Genomic DNA, 25,364 nt, shown 5'->3' with positions numbered 1-25,364 from the left:
GTATAATTGGGCGTATTTAGTGGCAAATAAATGGTTAAGAAGCATTGATTTCACTCATCTTGCTCAAGAAACGGTGCACGCTCGCGGCAAACAAACAGCACACCCTTCGTGGTGACCCTCCGTGTGGGGCCAGTCAGTCCTAGGATGGCACCCAGCCCGGGCACAAGCTCTTCCTGGGCAGGGGCATTGGCAGAAGGACAGTGTTTTTCATGCCCCCCAAGAAATCAGGCTGATCATTTCTGAACTGCAGGATCTCTGGCTCCTTACGTAGCATTTGCCGGTTCTCTGGTTCTATAATCTAATTGTAATTGACAGTCATTGGGAATGAAGTAGTTTTCAGGCTAAGGTGGGGTGGGATCTCAGGTTAGGGATTTTCAAATCAGGAGAGTGAATCAGAAGCTCTGCGGTTGCCTGGGGTTGGTGGAGTGTTCAACACGCGGAGGGCCAGAGCCTCTGTTCACACACTCATGTTGTCTAGGAGGGAGGCACTTAAGACCTTCCTGACGTTGTCCCCAGACCCCTAACTCCCATTCTGCAGAGCCCTGGGAGTGGCCCCGGGCCCCTTACTGCCCTGCCTTCCTCAGTAGGACATTGGGATGAGCGCTTCCAGACGGTTAGGGCAGGTACCCCCGAGAGTCGCTTTATCCTCAGGTGGGAGGGAAGCAGAAGGGGCTCCAGGAACAGCTACTAGCGGGATGTCTGAGCTCACCTGGCCTGGAGGGGCAGGAAGTGCCTTCGCCTCCCTGGGCCCCGATCTCCCTGCCGACAGAATGAGGATTCTGGCTGAGAGACGATTCTTCTGATCTTCCGCGTGTATGGTAGTCAAACTTTGATTCACTGACAGCCTCCCTCGGACCAGCACCGCCCCCCCCCCCAACCATGGAAGCCCCCAGGAAACTCTGCCGTGTAACCAGGTGATTTCCACGGGTGCTTGCACCCTTGGGTTCCAAAATTCTTCAGCCTGGCCAGGACCAGCCTTGCCTTAGACTCCAGTGGAGATTCCGCACAGAAAAGCTGTCGGCCCTGGCCTTCCATTCCTTGGATCGGGCATTATTATTCTTAAGAAGTTTTGCTGAGACTTACAAGACTCCAGTTTGCCTGCCTTGTTTGCGTGTTTGCTGGTTTATTTTTGAGGGAATGCAGGATGAGCCTTCTCTTCAAATCCATGAGTCTGTGCCTGCAGCCAGTGCAAAATGCTCATGCGAGACCAGCGTGGGACTCCCCGGGGGGGCAATGGGTGGTTCTAACCCCACCACCTCTTCTTCAGTGGTCTCTGCTGGGGATGAACCCTCGTGGGGTCCCTCTCCCGGGGGAGTTCAGGCATCAAGGCTTAGGGGCACCCCAACACCAAAGGTGGGTAATAAGCGGTAGCACATGGCTTGACCTCGGCCTTTCCTCTGAGTTTCTGCCTTGGAAAGAAGAGCCGGTGTCTGAGAGGGCCACAGGGCCACTTTGACCCGGCAGTGGTCACACTGTAAATAGAATTCCAAAGGCGAGGCAGGCAGTGCCCTCTTGTTTTCCTTAAGACTTGTCCCTCGCCCAAAGCGCACCCGCAGCAGCATCAGGTGAGAGGCAGCTCGGGGATCAGGTGGCCCTGCAGCTCAGGGGGCTCAGAGTTTGAGTCGAGCTCATGTAACCAGGGCCGTCATGGATTTCATTTATAAAAGAGGTGAGTTGAAGTCAGGTATCCGTCCACGCTTCGCTCCGTGGGATTTTCCTGCTTTTGGATCTCCACCTCCTGGACTGCCGAGGCTGTTCTAAACATTCTGTGGTCTAAATATACCTGGTCTCCATGGAGCCCACAGGGCGGCTGCTGTTGCCTGGGGAGCAGAGGAACCAGATTCTCCTGTGCTCTGTGTGCTAAGCAGGGAGGGAGCAGGCCCGGCAGGGAGCCCCGCATGGTCAGGCAGTTCCCAAAGACACGTTCACAGCCCTGTGTCTGTCCCACCTTGTGGACTCTCCTACCCTTGTTGGGGCAGGGATTCTTATCCAGCTCTGTAAATAGGGGATGGGGGACCCTCCCCCAGCCCTCCCGCTGCCCTGCCCCGTACAGCCTGTGAGTAGGTAGCAGTTAGATTCCAGACCTCCCATCTGTTTGCTCCGGGGCATCTCGGCCACCTTGGTGCGGACTGACAGAGAGAGAAAGGCACCTGTAACCGTCTTATTTTCCTTTGGTCATTTGTAGTCTTTCATGGCTACCTTTGAGTTAACCTATTAGGAACCAGTTCTGGAAGGGTTTCTTGGTGCCAACCACAGAACTAGAAATTGTTTCTCAGTTGTGTGTCTATAAGAGAGCGAGGAGACAAAGAAAGCCGGCTGCCACGCAGAGCAGGGAGTGGGACTAACCCGAATTAAAATGCCCCGAGTCAGGCATTTCTCGGCCTGCTGGAGTGTGCCACCCACATTTCCCAGCAGCCACGGGGTCTGGCACGGTCTCGTGATGGCCGGTCTTCCCAGGGTGCTCCGCAGGGAGCACCGTCGTCCTGGCTTTGAGAGAGTGGCTGGGCTGAGCCCAGCGCTCCCCGGGCCTGCGCACACCCCCAGAATCAGAAGCAGGGAATCCAGGGCGTGGTCTGGGAACATGCCTGACTTAAAGGACTTTAGGGAGACCGTGGCTTTAAAAAAATTACTTTAAATCTTAGTCCCTCTCTTCGTTCTCAGCTGACCTTGCTTAGTTTTGATGTTTCCCTTTGATGGGAACGGTTGGTCCTGCCACCTTCAAGCACACCTGCCCACTGCGTCTGGCTTCCCATCAGCACCACCCTCCCCTGGGGTGGTGGGTGCCATCCTGTCTTTCCTGTTCAAGGCCTCGACTCCTTTACTCCACCTCCATTTCTTTGCCACTCTTTCGGCAAAACCGGTCAAAGGAGTTTTCTGTATTATTGTCTCCTCTCCTCCCTCCCTTCCTCCTTTCTCTTCCCCTCTCTCTTTCTTCGAACCCAGACTAGGCAGTATGGTATACTGAAGTCCATGGAAAGCGCTTACCATCCCATGGGCTATTTTGTGACAGCGTACTCCTCTGTTATTTTTGTTTATTTTTATTTACTTTGAGAGAGAGCACGCGACGAGCAGAGGAGGGGCAGAGAGAGAGAATCCCACGCAGGCTCCGCACTCTCAGTGCAAAGCCCGGCGTGGGGCTCGATCTCACGAACGGTGAGATCATGACCTGAGCCAAAGCCGAGAGTCAGACACTCAACTTACTGAGCCACCCAGGCGCCCTGCCTGATCCAGACATCCGTAAATTTTTCAGTAAACATTGCTCAAAGGTAAGGATTCTTTTCTCACATAACCTGATACCGCTATCACACCTTAAAAGTTTTAATAATTTTTCCATAATATCATCAAATAACTATGAAGTTTTTAAGCTCTAATTGCCTCATCAATGTCATTTTAAAAATGCCTCCTTTGCCGGAAACGGGATCCAAGTAAACTTGACCTCTCCTGGACGACTTCTCTCGGGCTTTTGTCCCCATCCCTTCTCTCATATTGCCTTCGCTGGGTTTCCCAGCACCTCCCTTTTTGTGGGACCATGACCCTGATGAAGGGATCATTCCCTCCTTTTGGAAACTTTCTTTGCTTGGCTTCTGGAGCGCACACTGTCCAGATTTTCGACCTGCCTCATTGGCTGTACCTTCTCAGTCTAAAGCAGTGCCCCTCAGCCCGGGCTGGGCATTAGAATAACCTGGGGAGCGTTTTAAAAATACTGGTTCCTGGGCTCCACCTCCAGAGTTTCTGCTTTAATTGATCTGGGAAGGCGCCTGGACATTAGGATTCACCTGCCTTCCCCTAGTGGTTTTGTTGTGCAGGTTGGGCGAGAACCCCTGGTCTCCCATTGGAGGGCCCGGGCTCAGTGCTCAGTGCTGGTCCTCCTGCACTCCCAGGGTGACCTCGTCCATCCCACGGCTTGAAATACCACTCCCTGAGCTCCAGACCCATTTATACACCTGTCTCCTTGACATCACCACCTAGATATCTGATAGGTGCTTCGAGCTTACCATGTCCACAGCACTGTTCCACCTGACCTGGAAACGGCGTCGCCATTCAGTTGCTCAGACCAAAACCCTTAGAATCATCCTGGCACCTTCCTTTCTCTCATACCCCGTATCTAATCCATCAGTAAATCCTTGGGGCACCGCCTTCACAATAGATCTCGAACCCGACCCTTTCTCACTTCCACCCGGGGCAACGGTGGCGGGTTAGCCAAATGATACACTTCCTCACTCCTGGGGAGATGCCGGTGTGGGGCAAAATGATGGCGAGAAGAATAGGCAAGATTTCTTCTTAAACATGCTGCCCTGCCTTTTCTCCGTGGTTCATCTTCCAAGAAGAATTGCTTTTTAGTTCTGTGGCTTTTTAGTTCTGTGGCTTGAAAACGAGAGACCGCGTTTCTCTTTCTTGCATTCTCCTGCAGCATATTAGATCAGAGCATAACATTTTATATACATTATTCATTCAGGGATCTTGAGCCCAGGGTAGATGGAAAGACCTGGATCGAGAGTCTGGCTCTGCCACTTACTAGCTCTGTGACCTACTTTATGGAGCCGCTGTAATGACTAAATTAAATAGTGTTTGTAAAGTATGTCATCGTCACTTTGATAAAGACAGCGTCCATATTATCTAAACCCCTACAGCAACCTATAGGGAGGATTACTAAGTCCATTTCACAGATGAGGACACTGAGTTTTTAATTTGAAAAAAAAATTTATTTGTTCAATTTACATCCAAATTAGTTCGCATATAGTGCAACAGTGATTTCAGGAGTAGATTCCTTAGTGCCCCTTCCCCATTTAGCCCATCCCCCCTCCCACAAGCCCTCCAGGAACCCTCTGTTTGTTCTCCGTATTTATGAGTCTCTTCTGTTTTGTCCCCCTCCCTGTTTTTGGATTATTTTTGCTTCCCTTATGTTCATCTGCTCTGGAGGACACTGAGTTTTAGAGAGGGGAGGTCACTTGCCCAAGGTCACACAGTGAGTGAGTAGCAGAACCCACATTCCAATCCCAGTTGTCTGCCCCTGGACATCCACCCCCTCCCCTTCCTAGTGCACGTAATAAGCACGCTCAGTAAACGGTGGCTCTGAACAGAGCCGCATCAGTCCCAGCAGCAGGTGAATTGCATGGAACCGAAGAGTAGTTTGGAACACAGTTGGTGACTGTGCTTCCAGGCTGACTTGTGTTCCTTATCCTCATTCCCTAAATTCTGTTGCCCTAGCGCCCTCGTTTGTGTGATGTTTGCTCCCCTCCCACTCCCCAGCTCTTCCAGAGCCTGCTGATGTTACCGGCGTGGTGAGCGGCTACCGGCTGCGACCTCTCCACGGTGAAGGGAGAACACCTCCGCCGTTTACCTTCGCGTCGTGCTTTGCTGACCAACTCCCAAAGCATGAGGTCAAGCTGTGGGCACAGCTCCTAAAGTCCTCCCGTCACTGGCTCATAGACTCTCCCTTTCTTCCTGCTCCTCTCAGGAACCATGCTGGGCTGCAGCGTCGATTCGAGAACACCTTGTCCCCTGAGATCACGGGACATCTTTATTAACCTGCTGCAAAAGATGCTGTGAAAAGAGCGGTTAAGGGACACCTGGGTGGCTCAGTCGGTTGAGTGTCCGACTTCGGCTCAGGTCACGATCTCGCGGTTCGTTGAGTCCGAGCCCCACGTCGGGCTCGCGGCTATCAGCGCGGAGCCCTCTTTGGACCCTCCGTCTCCATCTCTCTCTGCCCCTCCCCACCTTGTGCCCTCTCGCTCAAAAATAAATAAAACGTTAAAAAGACAAGAACAAAAAGAGTGGTTAAAGGGTAGGCTTCGGAACCCCCTGCTGGTGAACCAGTGAAGGAAATGGTAGTTCTGGAGCGCAGAGCGCTTCATTGTGTCTCATTTGTACCTGCTGTTAGGTTTAGCTGAGCGGTTTGTTACGGGTTTAAGAATACGGGTTCATTGCTCTTAATAAGAGTGGCTCATGTTTACCGAGCAGTTGCTACTTACCAGGATCTGTGGATGGTAAGCCCTTTGCATGCTTTGTGTCATTCAATCCTCCAAACTAGCACCGTCCGATGGAACTTTTGCAAGGAGGCAAATGTTCTGTACCTGCACTGTCAGTAACCCCTGACCGCGCGCACGGGCTGTTGAGCGTGTGAAATGTGGCCAGTGTCACTGAAGAACTGAATTGTTACTTGTGTCTAATTTTAACTAATTCAATGTAGTCCCATGGAGCTAGCAGCTGCTATACGGAACAGCTCAGCTCTCTCCCATTTTACAGATGAGAAAAAGAGAGTTTAAAAAAAATTTTTTTAACGTTTATTTTTGAGAGAGAGAGAGAGAGAGAGAGAGAGCACGAGCGGGGGAGGAGCAGAGAGAGGGGGAGACCCAGAATCCGAGGGAGGCTCCAGGCTCCGGGCTGTCAGCATAGAGCCTGAGGCGGGGCTCGAACCCACGAGCGGTGAGATCATGACCTGAGCCGAAGTCGGACGCTTAACCCACTGAGCCACCCAGAGGAAAAAAATGAGAGTTTAGACGGTTGAGCAGTTTGCCAAGCAGTTTGCCGCTCCATAGCAGCAGAGCCAAGCTTCGGACCCCTGCTTCCTGCCCAGAGCGCCCACCCTTCAGCGCCGCGTTATGCGCCCTTTCTGTTGTACTTCCTGTAGAAGTTGTTTCCCGGTTGGCAGAATGTTGCCTAACTCATAATATATGTGTATATGTGTAACCCACTTGGCAGTAAATGTGCGAGACTCACCTAACCAAAGCTCTGACACTTACCAGAGGATGTAGGAGGAGACCTGCATGACTGGGGGAAAGTTCCACGGCCCCAGATGGCAAGACTTAGTGTCGCAAAGATACCGTCTCCCCCCCCGCCCCCCGCGATAATCCCAAGATTCAGTATAATTCTACTCCAAGCCCCAAAGGTAGCTGAGTTGAAATTTGAATCTAAACGAATGTGCCAGAATAGTCAAAACAGTTTTGGAAAAGAATAGTCGGGGGCTGGGGTGGATTTGTTCTGCCCATATCAAAATGACAAACAAAGTGAAAATAATTAAAAATCAGAGACTGGGGGTGCCTGAGTGGCTGGTTAAGCGTCCGAGTCTGGATTTCGGCTCAGGTCACGATCTCACAGTTTGTGAGTTCAAGCCCCGCTTTGGGCTTTGCACTGACAGTGCAGAGCCCGCTTGGGATTCTCTCTCTCCCTGGCTCTCTGTCCCTCCCTTACTCTCTTTCTCCCTCAAAATAAATAAACTGAAATCGGAGACTGGCCCAGGGGCAGGCAATGGCCCAGTTAAAATAATCTAGAAAGGTGGCATATGAAAGCCCAAATCAGGATGGGACCACTAATAATGTGGAAAATGAGTTTTCCATCCAGAAAGTAATAAGGCTCAGTTCTTACCTCATGCCACATATAAAGTAAAGGTTTAAACATTAAAAAAATAATAATAAAAAGAAAAGAAAAGAAAGAAGAAGAAGAAACCAAAACTATAAAAGGATAAAAATACTTTTGTAATACTAGACTGGGAAAAACGGGAGACCGTCAAGAAAAAGATTGACCGAGTTGGCTCCGTAAAATATAAAAGTTTCTCAATAGGATAAAAAAACCCACCATAAGCAAAATTTAAAGGTCATTTGACCCTGGGCAAAAATAATAATTCAAAGCAACACACAGGACTAAATCCTTCACCAGCAGAGAACTGCGACAGACCAGCAGGAAAAAGAGAAGCAGACAAGATTGAGCAGCGGTTCAAATAGGTGGCTCAAATAGGAGAAGAAATGCGGATGGGGAACGGCTAATAAGGGTGGTCAGCTGCACTAGTGTGGGAAGAAATCCAATTTAGAGCAAGCAGGTACCCGGGCGGCTGGCCGGCTCAGTCGGAGGAGTGCACGACTCTTGACCTCGGGCTTGTGAATTCCAGCCCCACGTTGGGCATAGAGATTGCTTAAAAAAAAACTTCAAAAAAAAAAAAAAAAACCCAAAACAACAATTAGGTACTGTCTTTCAGCAGTTGGACTGGCAAGAATTAGACTAATTGTATCCAGGGTTAGCCCGCATGGTGAGAGCACACATCAGTCGAGCGTTTTATTTTTTTTAATTTTTTTTTTTTAACGTTTATTTTTGAGACAGAGAGAGACAGAGCATGAACGGGGGAGGGTCAGAGAGAGGGAGACACAGAATCTGAAACAGGCTCCAGGCTCTGAGCTGTCAGCACAGAGCCCGACGCGGGGCTCGAACTCACAGACTGTGAGATTATGACCTGAGCTGAAGTCGGCAGCTTAACTGACTGAGCCACCCAGGTGCCCCCAGTCGAGCGTTTTAAAAGGTCTGCAGTTCGGCTGTGAGCACACACCGCACAGAAATAGCCACACAGAGATCCACGGGTGCTCACATGCACGGATCCAGGGATCCACAGATGCACGTCACATGTGGCATCAGAGAATGGGAGACAGCAGCCATTTAGCTAACAGCGTCCTCTTTCAGAATGCAGGGTGGCTCTGGAAAAATGCAGCCGCTCTATATGGAATGGTGCGCAGATAGATGCTTCGTACATTGTTGAGAAAAAGCACGTTTCGGAACAATGAGTGTAGCATGACCCTCTTTCGCTCTCTTAATTTTCAAGTCTGTGTATGCACGCGGCATGCTGGGAGGACACACGCGCAAGCTGTTGACAGTGGGGAACGGGGGCCCAGGTGGTCTTTATACTTCATACACACTCCGTGTTGCTGGGATTTTTATGGTGAGCCAGTGTTGTTTTCGGAATAATTGTTTCAAAAGTCTCTTGACCTGAAAAGGGAGTCTGCGTTCCAGCTCTGGCTCCCTCCCTTAGCTAAAAATCACAGTGAGGGTCTTAACCTCCGCTGGTTTCAACCACCTTCTCTGTTTAAAAATAAACAAAACAGGGACGCCTGGGTGGCTCAGTCGGTTAAGCATCCGACTTCGGCCCAGGTCATGATCTCACGGTTGGTGAGTTCGAGCCCCTCGTCAGGCTCTGTGCTGACATCTCGGAGCCTGGAGCCTGCTTCGGATTCTGTGTCTCCCTCTCTCTCTGCCCCAACCCCTCTCACGCTCTGTCTGTCTCTCTCAAAAATAAATAAAACATTAAAAATAAATAAAGAGATAAAAATAAACAAAAAATGTTAAAGCTTTTCCACGTCTCTTGAGTGTTATGGTAGGTGTGGCTACTTTTCTTTTTTTAGTTTTTTTTTTTTTTAATGTTTATTTATTTTTGAGACGGAGGAGACAGCACAAGGAAGAGAGGAGCAGAGAGAGAGGGAGACAGAATCTGAAGCAAGCTCTGGGATCTGAGCTGTCAGCACAGAGCCTGACGCCGGGCTCGACCTTATGAACCATAAGATCATGACCTGAGCCGAAGTCGGATGCTCAACCCACTAAGCCACCCAGGCGCCCCAGTGTGGCTACTCTTATAATCAAGAAAATGAATAAACGTTCATTTTGCGTCCTCAGTAAGGGAGTTCACTAGATCTCGAAAGATCCTGCCAGCTCTAACATCTGTCAAAGACTCTCTGATCTCAGATTTGCTCGGGTGTTGAAAAAAAGAAAGAAAAAGGAAAGTCTGGAGTCCGGTACGGTTCCCTGTCCTGAAGTGAGCAAGGCAAGCCCCAGCCGTTGCTGGGAGGGAACTGGGCAGCTTGCACAAGCTCACCGCCCTTTTCCGTTCAGTTCTGGAAACCTTCCTCCCGGGACTGTGGTGCCTGTCTCTCAGGAGAGAGGGTGGCCCCACAGGACTGGGGTCTATCCCGGGCCAGCAGGGCCGCTGGACTCACGCTGGGCCACAGGAAAGAGAGGCTATTTTTGTTGTGGGTGCTGAATGGTTGGCCTCTCGCCAAGAGCGCGTGCTCCTTGGTGTGGTTGATGTCTCTTGCTGCTGCTGCTGCTGTCTCTACCACTGCGTCCAGAAAACACTTGAGAACACGTTTGTCCAGTGCCAAGGGCCCAAACCTGAGATGAGTGTTCTTTTTGTGTGTCTGCACCCCCACCCCCCGCCCCCCCGTCTGGCCATCAGTATGTTCTATGGCTAGAACAAAGTTGGTGGAAAGACCTGTCTCCTAGGGCTTTCCTTGCCTCCTCACGGTGGTTTCAGAGGATCCAGTTCAAGGATCGGGGCTTTCTTGGCCGAGAGAGCCTCCCTCCCCTTCGTTGGCCTTTGGTTACTGCTGCGGTTCGTCTCCCCGCCTGCCCCCACCCGCCAGCCCGGAAACAGGTGTCCTTCTTGGAGCAGGGCTTGACATGATACCCCGACCCGTATCCAACCTAGTCTGTCTCCTCGGGCAAATCTGTGTCCCAGGTCAGCCTCCAGCAAGGAGGCCACCAGAGAAGGGCCACCGTGTCACACAACTCCGGGAGTGGGTGGCGTTTATATAGATAAGGCTGCACATAGGGCCCCTGGAGTAGTGTGGCGCTGTGGCCCTGACTCGAAGCCTGGTACCACGTGAGACCTACACCCAGGCTGTGGACCCCTCCCAGCATCCAGCTGGCATTGTGCAAAGCACTAGCTGAGGACCTCTTGGGACTGGGCCCCGAGGATACAGCCTTTGCCCTCTGGATGCTGGGTAAGCAGCCGGTGCAGGCGGTTCGAGGTAGACTTGTCTCTTGGTCACCACGGATACATCACTGGACTTGTTTTTTTCTTTTGTTATTTTTTAAAAATATTTATCTTGCGAGAGAGAGAGTGAGCGTGAGTCGGGGAGGGGCAGAGAGAGACAGAATCAGCACAGAGCCCACTCAGGGCTCGAGCTCACAAACCCGGAGATCAGGACCTGAGCCGAAATCAAGAGTCGGACGCTCAACCGACTGAGCCACCCAGGCGCCCCTCTTTTAAGATTTTAGTTTTAAGTGGTCTGCAAACCCAACGTGGGGCTTGAACCCACAACGCCGAGATCACGCATCGCTCGCTCTACCCACCGAGCCAGCCAGGTGCCCTGGGACTGGTTCCCTTTGCCCTCTGCTACAGCCCCCCTCTTTATCTGTTTCTCACTCCGGGCCGCTCTGTTCACCTGTCAGTTGCAGAGCTACTTTGCCGCCTGCGAGGACGAGACGCCTGCCATCCGGAACCACGACAAGGTCCTGCAGCGCCTGTGCGAGCACTTGGACCACGCCCTGCTGTATGGGTGAGCTGGGGGTCCTTTCCGGAGGAGACCGACCGCAGGGCACCTGGGAGCCTCCAGAGAGAAGTCCTTCCCCTCCTCTGCCCTTTATTTCTTCCCTCTCTTGGCAGAAAGAGATTTGCCTCAGGCCGCAGGCTGTCTGTAATTGCCCCCGTAAATCACCTCCTTGCGGGCGTGAATGGTTGTGGAAAGAATTAGCAGCAAATGAGACCCTGCGTGAAGGCGTGGTGGTTGCCCTGGGCCCCCGCTGGGAGCCGGGAGCCGGGAACCGGGAGCCGGGAGCCGGGACCCTGTTGCTTTCGGCCCCCAGCTCATTCGGGTCATGGCAGCTCCTGTCCTGTTTTCTCAGACTGCAAGACCTCTCATCTGGCTACTGGGTGCTCGTGGTGCATTTCACCCGGAGAGAGGCCATCAAACAGATCGAGGTGCTGCAGCACGTGGCCACCAACCTGGGGCGCAGTGAGTAGGCCCAGGGGGATGCTGGGAAGGGCCCACCGCCCGTCCTCCCCGTGGTGGGTGGCCCGGGGCGAAGGTGTGGCCTCAGGGTCAGCCCCGGGAGGCTGATTCCCCCGTGGCGCCCAGGGGCAGAGGGGCGTTCCGCTGCTGGCGCCCTGCGTGCGACAGTTAGTTGGGGGCGTCACGGACTGGGGGGAAGGACAGTGAGGTGCTGAGGACAACCGGACTCCTCTGGAGCCCCAGCCCGGAACGGGGAGCCTCGCTTCTCTCCCTGAGCTGGTGTTAGCCGCCAGGGCTGGTGCACAGTGCTGATACTTCTCAACCCGTCTGGACCGTGTGACCTGCGCTCTTTCTCAGGTCTCCCTGCCCCGCCGCCAGCTAGGGTCTGACCAGGAGCCGGCCCGTGTCAGGGGTCACGGCCCTGCAGCAAGACAGGAGGCTCTCTGAGTGCTGGGTGCCCTCAGCTACTCTTCCTTTCCTTCCCTCCCGCCCTGGGCCAGAAGAGCCAGCACCCTGACAGACCTTCCTTCTGGTTACTCCTGCCGTGTGTTTGCAGGCAGGGCCTGGCTGTACCTGGCGCTCAACGAGAACTCTCTGGAGAGCTACCTGCGGCTGTTCCAGGAGAACCTGGGTCTGCTGCACAAATACTACGTCAAGTGAGTGTCCGGAACAGTCTGTCTCCCGTGGCCCCGGAGCTCCCCTTGAACCTTGTCCCAAAGACTCGTGTCACACGCAGACACCATGGCGTGCCACGTCAGAGGCCTAGCCTGGCATTGCGTGCTGGGGCCACGTCAACGGTGGCCGAAGAGGCCTCAGCGCTTTGCCTGTGATGCCTTTGCCGGGAGTCTGGGCGGGCGTCCCCCCCCGGGCTCCTGTGTAGCAATGTGGTGCTCTGCCTCTGCCCGATCCTCCACCCCGGCCTCAGACCTTACTAGAATGCTTAACCACATAGAGCAGCTGCAGAGAGCTAGAGGAGCCGTGTGCCGCAGGCCCCATAGCTGAAGACACTGGCAGGAAAGTGCTGTGTGGCTCTAAACCCAGTAGGAGAATATGCTGGAAAGGGGCGGGTGAAGGCTGCCCCAAGCTGGGTGCCCTCCAGGGATTGGGGATGTCACATGTCAAATTTCAACACAGCCGGCTTGCCGGGGAGATACGGCCAAGCTGGTAACCATCGTCCCTCCTCGTGTCTCACAGGAATGCCCTGGTCTGCAGCCACGATCACCTGACTCTCTTCCTGACCTTGGTGTCTGGGCTGGAGTTCATTCGATTCGACTTGGATCTGGTGAGACCCCTTGGCTCTTGCTGCCTGTGGGGGCAGCGGGGTGGGCAGGGTGGGCATACCGTTTTGCTTTTCTGGTTTCCTCTCAGGGGACCTGTGGGGTGTGACTGAGCCTGAGCCACATGTTTGGTGTTCAGGGACGGGAGGGTTCAGGGTCAGAACAGTGGAACCGAGTAAGTGATTCTATCTTGGCTTATCTAAGCCAGAACTCCTCGTTCAGGTGACCCCTTCCTGCCTGTCTGTCCCCACATCGCCTGGAGTATTTAGTGCTAAAATACCCTCTGTCATGTTTACAGTGTGTTTGAGAAAGACCAGGCACGTTCACCCCTGTGCCTCTTGGGATCCTAGAAGGGTCCTCGGCTCCTTGCTTCCCAGCCTCCCTCACGGTCACCCACTGGAGAAACAGGACGCTGGCCCAGGAGGGGCTGAGGAGGGCCCAAAGCGGCTCTGGACTTGGCTCATCAGCGGGCAGCTGCCCTGTCCCAGTCCAGTCACCCCGCCAGGCCCCCGCACCAGCAGCACAGGCTGCCTACTGAAAAGTAGGCTAAACTGGAGGAAACGGGAGCGACTCTCATGGTCGCAGAGGTCAAGGAGGGGTCGACAGGCAGAGTAGGGTTCTGTCATCTCCGTTGGCCTCGAGTCCATCGCTGTATGAGCCACAGCCATTCACATCGCTCCTTTTAGCGGCTAATTTCTGAATTTAGAGCCTTAGGCCCACTGCTCTCCCAAAGGGAAACCAGCAGCGGAGGCCTGGCGGGGGCAGGTCTGCGCACGGCCGCCCAAGGCCTCCCGCAGCCAAGCCTGCCCTCTGCACTCTCGTCTCAGGACGCCCCTTACTTGGACCTGGCCCCCTACATGCCTGACTACTACAAACCTCAGTACCTGCTGGACTTCGAAGACCGCCTCCCCAGCTCCGTGCAAGGTTCGGACAGCCTGTCCCTCAACTCCTTCAACTCCGTCACCTCCACCAACCTGGAGTGGGATGACAGCGCCATTGCCCCATCCAGCGAGGGTAAGCGCCCCGGGCGGCCGGGAGCCACGCCTCTGCGGTGACACTGCTGGTGCCTGGCTGGCTGGCGTCTTTCCGGGCTCCTTGCGGTCCGATGGGGGAGATTTGAAGTTCGACAGGGCCCACCATTTCCCAGATCTTCGTTTTCTCAGTGTCTCCGCGGCGGCTAAAACACTGATTGTGGGCACAAAAAGCCAGCGTGAGATCATGGGAATGTCAGACTCTTTTCCAGAAGGCCAGTGCCACACGCCTGGGGCGGTTTTCTACGTGAGGAGGGATTAGCTGCGTGACCCGGAAACTCTCCCTGCCATTGCAGGGGCGAGGGCCGCCTGCCTGGGGAGGTCGCGCTGCCCTGGTTCTAGGCAGACAGAGGCGGAGCAACCCCTGGATGGAGACGAGAGAGCCAGACGGGTCCGAAGTTCAGGGAAACTTGACCCCCGTTTCTCAGGAGCCCCTCCCGCACTTGCTAGCATGTTAGGGCTGATGGCCCCCACTGCACCCGAGACTGGAAAAGACTGTCGTCACGTCTGTAGGTTGCTTTGTTTTCTTGATCCAACAACTTACTGGAACAGCCCACTTTCTTTCAAACCTCAGACCCCCTGTGTTCGTTTGTAAAACTGGCCGTTCCTCCCACCTTCGTCCTGTGTGGGAAACCAGAGCTCTTCCTTGGCTGCACCTGCCTCAGCTCCAGGGAAGGGGACCCCGAGCACAAGTTCAGCCCCTAGAACTGCATTAGCATTGAGGTCCTGGCCCTCTTCCTCCGTGTCTGCTTGTGCAATGAGCCGAGGGCCCATGAGGGCAATACTTTCAGACTTGTCGTCAGCACGACTCCTTGTACAAGCGGAAGGCCGCAGCGCAGTGTCCTTGGGTTGCGCTCACGGGCTGTCTCGGAGAAGCCAGGGGCCAGGCCCCGAGGGAGCAGCTGGGCCGTCCACGGCGGACGCGTCCCCTCGAGCCCACCTGCCACCCGCTGCTCGGTTCAGAGGGAAGAAAGGCAGGGGATAGAAAAGAAGGTTAGGTACGGGGGAGCCCACGTCCCAGAACCAGGTGCTGGGGTTGGAAAGGATTGTCCCCAGAGGTCTTTCTAGCTGCTCAGAGCTTCTGGGCCAGTGTCCGAGCTGAGAAGCATGAGAGTTCCCCAAAGCTGTTCGATGAAAGGTAGAAAGTGTAGCTTTTTCCTCTCTCGTTTTCTCCCCGTGTCGCCCGCCCCGTTGCCCCTGCCCTCCCTGTCCTGCCACTGCCCGTTTCTAATCTTCGGTTTTGTCCCTCGTTTTTATAGATTATGATTTTGGAGATGTGTTTCCAGCAGTGCCGTCTGTACCCAGCACAGACTGGGAAGGTGGGACAGAGTCCGCTGTCACCCTCTTTTCCCGTTTCGCTACGTTTCCATGCCAAGCTTGCTGCATGATTCGAAATCAGCTCATTATTTGTAATAATGTCAGTGATCATAATAAAGCCAAGTTTGGTCTTCTGATAGATGGAATTCTGCAGGAGGAGAACTTGACCTAGGCAAATCCCATCTCCTAGCGCAGGACTCCCGCCTTCACGCGGTGGCCGCGTGGGGTCGCCAAGCGATCTCCCGTCCCGATTCCCTTGCCGGTCGAAGCGCCGGATGTGCGCAGGGGACTGCCACCTCGCGGGGGTGCCAGTGGCCCGACCCAGCGCGCGGGGACTTGTTCTGGAAAGCGTGGGTTGAACCTGTGGACCGTAAGCTCCTTCAGGTCAGATGTGCTCCTGGGTCAGAAGCATCGAGCAGGAAAGGCAGAGGACTCGGTTCCTCCAGTCCGTTCTTGACGGCCTCCTCTCTGGCATGGTGGAAAGAGACTGAGGACCGAATGAGCGAAATTGCCCAGGCACTGCCGAAACTTCCCACAGGGAGATTCTCTCTGAAGTTTTAAGGCAGGTTAAGAGAGAATGTGCCCGCCCTCCCACCTGTCCACTAAGCGGCAACGACACTTGGGCGTTCTCCTGCCCGTGACTCGGAAGCTTTCTGGGCTTCCGAAAGTCCATAGAGCTCCACCCCACGTTCTCACGATTACTCAAGGCACGTTTCTGAGAGGGTTAATGCTTCCTCTAGATCTGAGGCCATAGCTACCCCCGCTCCCTCCTTGTTAAAGAACCACTCACCCTGTGGGCCCCTTCCGCCAGGGGCTGGCCTGGGCGGGGGTGTTGACTGCTCATCCTGGGCAGGAGGCAGAGATGTGCGTCTCTCTCCGCTGCTCCAGAGCCGGCCCCTTTGCTATTAGTGCCGTGATCTCTGAGTAACCCATGACGGATGATCTTTTCCCAAGTAACGTGAGCATGAAATAGCTTAGTTTGAGGGAAATAAGACACGGCATGAGGGAAAATTAATTAGGTCATCTGGCTGTGAGTGTAGCACTGAAGAGTGCCACGGGGTAGTTAGTTAAGATCAGCCCGAAATCCAGAATTCCATCGTAACATCATTTACCCTCTCAACCTCTCTTCTTGCAGTGCACATGCTGGGCATTGGTTTTTGTTTTTTTTTTTTTCTCTCTCCCTCTGATTCTAACCACTAACCCCCTCCCGACCCAGCTCCTCGCTGCCTGTTGCAGTCACTTGACAAGCAGGGCCTGACCTTCCTCCGCAGCCCTGGAGAGCTCCCTGTGGCCTGAGAGCTAACAGCCCCGGTGGCACTGCTTGCTCGGGCGGGGCCGGGCTGGGCTCGGGGGGCCGGGTGACCTTAATCCACCCCCCACCCCACCCCGTGACCTCCTGAGTTGCCGAGGCTCCTCTGGTAGCTCACCTGGGAAGCTTTGCCTCCTTCCACGTGGAGGGGAGCAGGATTCGGGGGCGGCTCCAAACTCTGGGCCCTGGAGTGGGGGGTGGGGCGGCCTTCCATGGTCCTCAGCTCACTTCCAGAACTGGTGGGCCCCCCCAGCGTCCAGCCTTGACACCCAGCACGTCCCGTGGCCTGCTCACTCGCCCCTCAGCTGCTCCCACAGACAGCCGCAGGTCTCTGGGGGCTGGAGCAAGAATGTCTGGCCTTGCGGGATCCTTCTTTGAGACCAAAGGGCCAGGTTTGCTGCACCTGAGAACGAAGGCTCTGGGGTCCCGGGACGTGAGCAGCAAATCTCGTGTGTTGCTAGTGTTTTCCTGGCAGGGCTGGCGATTGCTTTCGGCCCCGCTTTTGTCCTCCCATGAAGAGACGCTGTACTTTTTAAAAAACTGGCTGATGTGCTGCATCAGCAGACAGCTGCCCAGTGGTTTCCAAGACCCACTAGGCAGCCGACAGCAGGTCGGGCCCTTCCAGATGAGGCTGAGGACGGGAAGCGTGTTTACTGTGTCTCTTCCGGACAGATAATGGCCAACGAGACGTGTGTAAGCTGGCAAATGGGGCGTGAACGTCCCCTGTCCCGTGCCATTAGCTGTCACCCAGGCTCTTCCGCCAGTAGGGCCTCAGTCCTCTGCTGGGGCAGCTCCCATCTCACACCAGATAAGTGCCCCGTGTGCTTTAGGCACGCCCGTTCCAGTACCTGGGGTGGATGGTTGGGGGCAGGGGGAGCCGTTAAACCAGCCCCTCTCTGGAGAGTCAGCCTCCCTCCCCTCCCCGCCTTCTCCCCAGGGTGGAGCCAAGGGTCAGGGTGACCCACCCAGAAAGGACCAGTAGGCAAGCTGAGTGAAACTGAGTTCCCAGCTCTCACCTTCAAGGGGCGCCTGGTCCTGCCCCCCCTTCCCCTCACCCCCCGCTCCAGGAGTGAGCAGATAGGATGCCAGGGAGAGAAGCGGCCACCGAAGAGCCCATGAGGCAGCTCTTGGGGGGCAGCCACTCGGCACACCTTTCTTCTCCCCTTGGCATCTCCTCGTCGCCCTGATCTGGCCTCTCGTCCTGCCTCCTGTGCTCTGGGTCCGTCTTCTGCCCTTCCCCCACGCTCCTCACTCTCTGGGCTCCCTGTCCTGCCCTCAGCCCCTGCCCCCACTCTGCACCCCTCATTTTCTCTGATTCCCAGTCTCTCCCTCTATTCTCTCTGCCACTGTTGCGTTTTATCTGCCTCCGGGGTGGGCACCCTTCAGAGGACTTTGGGTATCTCAGCCCTGCCGGTGGCGTTTGGTGCTGGAGGGGCTCCCCAGTGCCCCTCTGGCACTCTCCGTCGGAAGGCTCTGAGGTTAACCTGAGAGGTCTGTGGCTCATTTCCTCTTGAGGCATCGAGGTCACTGTCCTAAGGGGCTTCAGCCTGGAGGCTGTTTAACCTCGGGGCTCTTAACTCGCACTCGGCCAGATTGCTACGAGCTCTTGAGGGTTCCCAGTGCAGGTGGTGGTGGTGTCCCTCCAAGTCGCTCTTCAAGCCCAGATCCCTGGTCCTGTTGCTCTGGGGCTTCAAATCTTAAAGCAGGGCCACCCCGGTCAGATTTCCCTGGGAGGAACTCACCCACCTCCCTCATGGGATAAGGCATGCCTTGGGGGCCCGGGGGCCCCAGATGCTGTCTGACGGGCTGTCTCCTGTTCCCCGTTCTCCCAGACGGAGACCTCACAGACACTGTCAGCGGGCCCCGCTCTACCGCTTCGGACCCGACCAGCAGCAAAGCCTCCACCAAGAGTCCCACCCAGCGCCACAACCCTTTCAGTGAGGACCAGGCAGAGACCGTGTCCTCCTCCGACACCACCCCCGTGCACACCACGTCCCAGGAGAAGGGGGAGCCCCGCACTCTTGACCTGCCAGACGCCTGCACGGAGCTGGAGGTCATCAGGTCGGTGGGGAGGGGCCCCGAGAGCAGTTGGATGAGCATATCCTGACGTCCATCCTGTGCACTCCTAGTGTCACGTCCGTGCAGACTGGGACCACACGCACCCCCTGGGGGGGCACATGGGCATCTGCCTGGAGACTGAGTGGTTCTCCCGCAGTTCTGTGAGCAAGAAGAAACAGAGGGCCCGAGCCGGAAGACAGTGTGGCACAGGCCATGACCGTGGCTGGCACCTGGGGCCACGCCTGGGTGGGGGGCATTTGTCAGGTTCATCCAGGGCCACAAAGTCCCTTCAGACTGGAATTCTTCCCCAGGGGGTCCTTGGGTGTCGCTGTACAGTTTCTGAGGTCTGTACCGATTGTAGTTCAGCATGGCTCCTTGAAAGAAAAGGGTCTCCATCCATCGCCAGGGGCCTACCTAGAAGGGAGGAAGTGCTGACGGATTGGGCTCCCGACTGCCCCTGGCTCCCGCCCTGAGGCTCTCAGCCCTGGGTGAGAAGATGTGCGTGTCCTACCCCCGGGGCTTGCCGGCCTTGCTCCCCAGTGACTGGAGTCAGGGGTCCCCCTCTGCAGGGTGGTTCGAGTCCTGACTGGCTTCATGGGTTCAGACCTGGGGTCGCCTTGCCACGCCCGTCCCAGCCAATTTGCAACCAAGGGGTTTGAGCCCAAAAGACTTTAAGTCCACTTTTGGTTGAATTATCCACAGTGACACCTAATGGGAAGTGAGGTCCGTCCAGGGTCCACCGGCCACATCCTAAGGGGAGGGCTGAAGGGAGGCGCCATCGCTCTGACCGACCGTGGCCTGTTTTGTCCCCCCAGAACACAGCTAGCTCATTTGTGTCATCGGCTAGAATTCGTGGGACCTGCCCAGGGGTTCCTCTGGTCCCTGTCTCTGCCAACAGCAGGGCGTCCCTCAGGGCCTGAGCTGCTCTGTGCCCCTGGCCTAGGGCCTCCCAGCCAGCACTGCCCAGGACCATGGAAGCTTGGCGGTGCCCTCAGAGGTCACACGCCCAGAATCACCTCTTTTGACCCAGCCCACCTAATTCCCCAGCTCAGTGGCGCCCAGATGGTAAATCTCTCCCCATCGCTACCGTCCCAGGGTCACCAAGAAGAAGAAAACCGGCAAGAAGAAGAAGACCAGATCGGATGAGGAAGCTAGTCCGCTTCACCCCTCCTCCAGCCAGGACAGCTGTGCCAGGCGGGGCGATGGTGACAGCCTCGTCAGCAGCCCAGGCCTTGGGCGGGCCTCACCGGACGCTACCTTCACTTCCCCCCAGGGGGAGGGAGAGGGGCCCAGCGGCACAGCCGAGAGCAGCGAGCTCCCGGAGCCGGGCCAGATGGGTCTGCTCATCCCCGAAATGAAGGACACCTCCATGGAGCGCTTGGGGCAGCCCCTGAGTAAGGTCATTGACCAGCTCAACGGGCAGCTGGACCCCAGCGCCTGGCGCTCCCACGTCCGGTCCCCAGACCAGTCCTTTCGGACCGGCTCTCCCGGGGATGCCCCGGAGAAGCCGCCATTTTGCGACTTTAGTGAGGGGCTTCCAGCCCCAATGGACTTCTACCGCTTTACCGTCGAGAGTCCAAGCGCTCTTACATCAAGTGGCAGCAACCATGACCCTGCAGGGCCTGGCCAACCGCTGCATGTTCCTGGTGGCCCTGCGACTGCTGGCCAAGAAGAGGGAGGAGGAAGAAGAGAGGGACAGGCACCTGGGCCCCTAGAGGACACCCCGGGGGAGGCCCGGGAGCCAGAGACCCGGGGACTGGAGACGCAGTTGCCCCCTGCGGGTGACGGACCTGTGCCCGAAGCAGAGCCCGGGACCCACGAGGCTCTCTGCCAGCTCAAGCGAGACCGGCCCAGCCCGTGTCTGAGCAGCGCTGAGGACTCGGGGGTGGATGAGGGGCAGGGGAGCCCTTCTGAGATGACCCACTCGGCAGAGTTCAGGTGAGCAAGGCTCTCGGCGCGGCTGCTGTGAGACGCCCCTGGACTGCAAAGCAGGGGACAGTGGGCGTCGTCCTCCCAATGAACCAAGCAGAACCCCCGGAGGAACTAGCCTGGGCTGGGGGCTGGGACGGGGCGCACGTCTCCCCTCCCTCGCTCTGGCTCTTGGTCAGGAGCAGAGCCGCGATAACGGTGCCGCCGCGTGCCTGTGTCTCCCTCCCACCCCCCCTCCTGGCCTTCACCCTCCCCACGCTTGTCCCTCTCACAGGGTAGACAACAATCACTTACTCCTGCTGATGATCCACGTGTTTCGAGAAAACGAAGAGCAGCTCTTCAAAGTAAGTCCCGGGAGCTCAGGGGCCAGGGGCAAAAGCGCGCTGGCCCGGGCCGGGGGCGGGAGCCGGGGTGCCTGACCGTCCCCTGTCTCGGCCCCTCAGATGATCCGGATGAGCACCGGGCACATGGAGGGCACCCTGCAGCTGCTGTACGTGCTGCTCACAGACTGCTATGTCTACCTGCTCCGGAAAGGTGCCCGCCGTCCCCGGGCTAGGCCAGGGCAGCTGCTGAGAGCGGGTCGAGGACGACACTGACCACCCTCCCTCCCTCTGTGCCCCCCGCCCCTGGCTCTCGGCTGCCTGGCGTGTGGTGGCGAAAACACTCCACTCCGCCCCAAGACGAGCCCGGGGGCCTGCCCGCCACGAGCACCCCGTGTCACTGTCCTACTCTGTCATCTCAGGTCGCAGGACAAGGACGGGTCCTTGCTGAGAGAGGGGCCAGTCTTAGAAAAGGGGGCAGGGGGAGGGAAAAGAGGCCACTGAGAGTTACAGGCATTGGGGTCTCCTCTCTCAGGGGCCGCGGAGAAGCCATACCTGGTGGAAGAGGCCGTTTCTTACAATGAACTTGACTATGTGTCGGTGAGTGTGGGATCTGCAGTTGGCGTAGGCCAACTGCATAGGACGGGGCTCCTCTGGCCACCCACCTCGGGAGCTCAGAGCGAGGCACGTCCCTGCCTCGACCCCTCCGCCCCCAGGGCTGGGCGTCAGCTCCTCTCCCGGGGGCTTCACCACATGATGCTGGGGATGAGAACCGAGTCTGAGGACGCCTCTTTGTCCACCGTATTTCTGACCATCCCTCCCCTCCCTGACTCACGCCCTGGGTCCCAGGCCTCTGGGGCTTTACCTTGTGGCGATGCCAGGGTCTGCCTCCTCCCTCCCCAGCCGGCCCTCTGTCTGGCCGTGGCTGCCTCTTCCGCCAGGCAGCAGCCAAGCCCCTTGTGCATGTGAAGGTATCGTTTCTGGCAGGTGGGCCTCGACCAGCAGACGGTGAAGCTGGTGTGCACCAACCGCAGGAAGCAGTTTCTGCTGGACACGGCTGACGTGGCCCTGGCTGAGTGAGTGACGCTCCCCCCCCCCCCCCGGCCAATCCCCCACCTCCCCGTTCCTGCAGGACTGGAGGTCCTGGCCTGGTCTCCCCACCCTTGGGGCAGGAGGGGGAGAAGTGGGACACAAACCAGTGCGGAGCAGATGTGTTCCCTCCGGCACCTGCAGGGAAAGGTACACACACTGACTGGCTCCGTCGTCAGTTCAGGTGACCTCAGACCCTGCGTGGCCTGCGGAGAGGAAGGGGGCTGGTGTGAGTCACCCACCAGGAAGGACACCCGAGCCCCACTGCTGGCCCTTGTGCTTTCATACAGAAAGTACACATGATAAGATCGGATAGTGACGGGCACCCGGGTCCCACCCGTTCTGCAGCATCCCTTCATCTGGTCCTGCCTCACCGTCAGACCCCAGGCACCTCGGCCACGGGGAACGGTTCGGCCTCTTCCAGGTCACAGCTGATGGCAACCGACCAGTGCATCATCGCCCCACCTGCTGCCCTGAGCTCTGCTTCCGGCCGGGTCCCTCCCCAAAGTTCCTGGGACCCCTCCAGGCCAGGATCCCGTCCAGTTGAAGGGTGGAGGTGCCCCAGGCCTCTGACAGCAAACCCCACTCCCTTGTATAGGTTCTTCTTGGCTTCTTTGAAGTCCGCCATGATCAAAGGCTGCCGGGAGCCACCTTACCCCAGCATCCTGACTGATGCCACCATGGAGAAGCTGGCACTGGCCAAATTCGTGGCCCAGGAATCTAAGTGTGAGGTAGAGCCGGGAGTGCAGGGGAGGTATTGTGGTGTTAGGGGCCAGGCGACGCAAAAGGACGTCTTTAGGACCTCTCCATCACCCACCTGGGAGGGGCTCTCCTACCCTCGGGTCCTGTCCCCCACCCCACTTGGGGCACGGCTTTGCTTTCTCAGCCGCCATTCCTGGTGCTGGGCCGCTGGTGAGCCCGACCCAGACCTCACCACTCTGTCTGCTGCCCCCTCCCCCCACGCAGGCCACCGCTGTCACCGTGCGCTTCTACGGGCTTGTGCACTGGGAGGACCCCCTGGATGAGTCCCTGGGTCCAGTGCCCTGCCACTGCTCACCCCCTGAGGGCGCCATCACCAAAGAAGGCATGCTGCATTACAAGGCGGGCACCTCCTACTTGGGCAAAGAGCACTGGAAGACTTGCTTCGTGGTCCTCAGGTGGGGGCTCCCACAGCTCTGGCCCCGGGCTCGACCTGGGGCTTGTTGGGCCCTCAGCAGGGGTCTCCCTTGGGCCGGCCACTGGGGAGAGAAGCCCACGGGGGCCTCTTTCCACCCCCACAAGGGTTTTGGAGCAGACCCCCTCCGGGCTGCGAGAGCTTCTGTGTAAAGCGGCCGTCTCTGGGGCCCGAGGATCCTGGGGCACATCAGGTGGGGGTCCGGGCAGGGCTGCTGCCAAGGTTTTCGCCATCCCCAGGTCTGCTGAGGGGACAGCACGCCCTCCCGAGCCTCTGCAGTTCTCTCTTCACCTTCCCTTCCGCAGAGGGCAGGCCCCTTGGCCTCTGGGGCTTAAGGCCCCAGTTGCAGGCCCCCCCGGGATCTGGGCCCCACCTGGCCTTCGGTTCTTGGGACGGGCCTCACCCCTGCCATGTTGTGCCCCTGCAGCAACGGGATCCTCTACCAGTATCCCGACCGCACAGATGTCACCCCTCTGCTCTCTGTGAACATGGGGTGAGTGTCCTAGCGATGGGGGGCTGGGCAGGCGTGAGGCCTGGCGGTGCTGCCCGCAGGTGGCGGCTCTGGCCGAGCCTGGGACCCCGGGGCTCCTGTTCTCCCTGGCTCGAGCTGACACCCCACCCCCTTGTGTCAATCAGTTCGGCCTGCCCCCACTCAGCCCCACCCCATCCAGCAGCCCTGACCGCTGCCCTGGGGTCTGCTGAGCCCTGAGGCTATAGGACCCCAAGCAAGGGGAGGCTGGGCATCGTCCTGTCAGGGGAGCAAGAGGAACTCCTTGCCAGGAGGGTCTGTCCGGGCAGGGGAGGCGGTCCCTCTCCCGGGAAGCTCCTGACCTGATGGAAGATGGACACACAGGTGCTTGGAGAAAACCTGGGGCCCACAGAGGCAACGGGAATGAATGTGCCCTGATGCCAAGAGGGCCAGAGCTAAGAGCGGATTCTCACCCCTTGCCTGGCCAGGTTGAGATATCTAGAAGGATCTTGGCAATTCTGGCAGTTCCCCTTGCAGAAGTTGTCACTCGGAAAGGGCCGGGCCCGCCTGGCAGCTTTAAGTCTCTCCTGAGAGCCGAAGGGGTCCATAGCACCTTCCGGTGGCCTCCAGCCCCCGGGACCGTGGGTGCAGGCGCACCCGTGTCCGACGCCACCCCTGCCTCCTTGCTCCCCTTTCACCCCTCCTCCTCTGGCCCAGCGGGGAGCAGTGCGGTGGCTGTCGGAGAGCCAACACCACGGATCGGCCCCACGCCTTCCAGGTCATCCTCGCCGACCGGCCCTGCCTGGAGCTGAGCGCGGACAGCGAGGCCGAGATGGCCGGCTGGATGCAGCAGCTCTGCCAGGCCGTGTCCAAAGGGGTGAGCGCCTCCGGCCTGCGCCGCTCGTCTGGCCTCCCGACCCCGTCCAGCCCCCTCCGGTGTCCCTTCCCCAGACCCACACGCACTCACAGAGAGGCCCATGAGGACGAAGACGGGGACCTCCAGGGGACAGCCCGGGAGCGGGTCCTCGGGCTCAGGGCCGCCTGTGGGCCGGACGCTCCCACTGTCACCCCTGTCCTCACCTCCACTTCCGACTTGGGTGGAACCCGCCTGACCTCTGGCGCAGGGGGAGCCCAAGGGCTGGCTGGGCCCCTGGAGGGGGCAGGTCTGGTGCCACCGACCCCCGGAGAGCTCCAGCTTGCCTCTCCCCTCTGCCGATGCCCTTCAGGTCATCCCCCAGGGGGTGACCCCCAGCCCCTGCATCCCCTGCTGTCTGGTGATTACCGATGACCGCCTCTTCACCTGCCACGAGGACTGCCAGACCAGCTTCTTCCGCTCCCTGGGCACAGCCAGGCTGGCCGACATCAGTGCCGTCTCCACGGAACCCGGCAAGGAGTACTGTGTCCTGGTGAGCTGGGCCCGGGGGCAGTGGAGGCAGGCCCTGCGGAAGGAGGGCCGCTTCTGCTCACCTGGGGACCCGCCCTCCCCAGGAGTTTTCCCAGGACAGCCAGCAGGCTCTGCCCCCCTGGGTCATCTACTTGAGCTGCACATCTGAACTGGACCGATTCCTGTCTGCGCTGAGCTCCGGGTGGAAAACCATCTACCAGGTACCGAGCCACCCGGGGCCCCGAGGAGTGGAGCCGCTGCCCCGGGGAGAGGAGTCCTTCCTGTGTGGCACAGAGGCAGGAGGCAGGGGCCCGGGGACGGCGCTGTACCAGCAGCTCTGGGACAGCCCGGAACATTTAGGACCAAAAGGGCAAGACTCCGCCCTCCAGCGCATCCGAGGCCACAGCCAGAAGCAGAACCTGGGACACGCTGCCCCTTCTTGGTCCCGTGGTGCCGAG

General features: G+C 57.6%; 1 protein-coding gene across 1 annotated transcript in view; it reads left to right on the top strand.

The window, feature by feature from the left end:
• PLEKHM2 (pleckstrin homology and RUN domain containing M2) overlaps positions 1–25,364 on the top strand; it is a 36,029-nt gene that overhangs the window by 9,498 nt on the left and 1,167 nt on the right. The window contains exons 2-19 of the mRNA XM_047871134.1: positions 10,990–11,096; positions 11,443–11,552; positions 12,106–12,205; positions 12,744–12,831; positions 13,654–13,840; positions 15,117–15,176; positions 18,316–18,544; positions 19,637–20,479; positions 20,745–20,814; positions 20,914–21,004; positions 21,326–21,390; positions 21,778–21,866; positions 22,478–22,610; positions 22,846–23,036; positions 23,481–23,546; positions 24,240–24,399; positions 24,749–24,928; positions 25,011–25,127. Of these exons, the coding sequence (XP_047727090.1) occupies positions 10,990–11,096; positions 11,443–11,552; positions 12,106–12,205; positions 12,744–12,831; positions 13,654–13,840; positions 15,117–15,176; positions 18,316–18,544; positions 19,637–20,479; positions 20,745–20,814; positions 20,914–21,004; positions 21,326–21,390; positions 21,778–21,866; positions 22,478–22,610; positions 22,846–23,036; positions 23,481–23,546; positions 24,240–24,399; positions 24,749–24,928; positions 25,011–25,127 (2,886 nt within the window). The remainder of the gene's footprint in view (positions 1–10,989; positions 11,097–11,442; positions 11,553–12,105; positions 12,206–12,743; positions 12,832–13,653; positions 13,841–15,116; positions 15,177–18,315; positions 18,545–19,636; positions 20,480–20,744; positions 20,815–20,913; positions 21,005–21,325; positions 21,391–21,777; positions 21,867–22,477; positions 22,611–22,845; positions 23,037–23,480; positions 23,547–24,239; positions 24,400–24,748; positions 24,929–25,010; positions 25,128–25,364) is intronic.

The sequence above is a fragment of the Prionailurus viverrinus genome, chromosome C1, assembly GCF_022837055.1.
Source record: "Prionailurus viverrinus isolate Anna chromosome C1, UM_Priviv_1.0, whole genome shotgun sequence".
In the NCBI taxonomy this organism is placed as follows: Eukaryota; Metazoa; Chordata; class Mammalia; order Carnivora; family Felidae; genus Prionailurus; species Prionailurus viverrinus.
The sequence above is the reverse complement of the archived record's forward strand: the minus strand, read 5'-3'. Positions and strand labels throughout refer to the sequence as shown.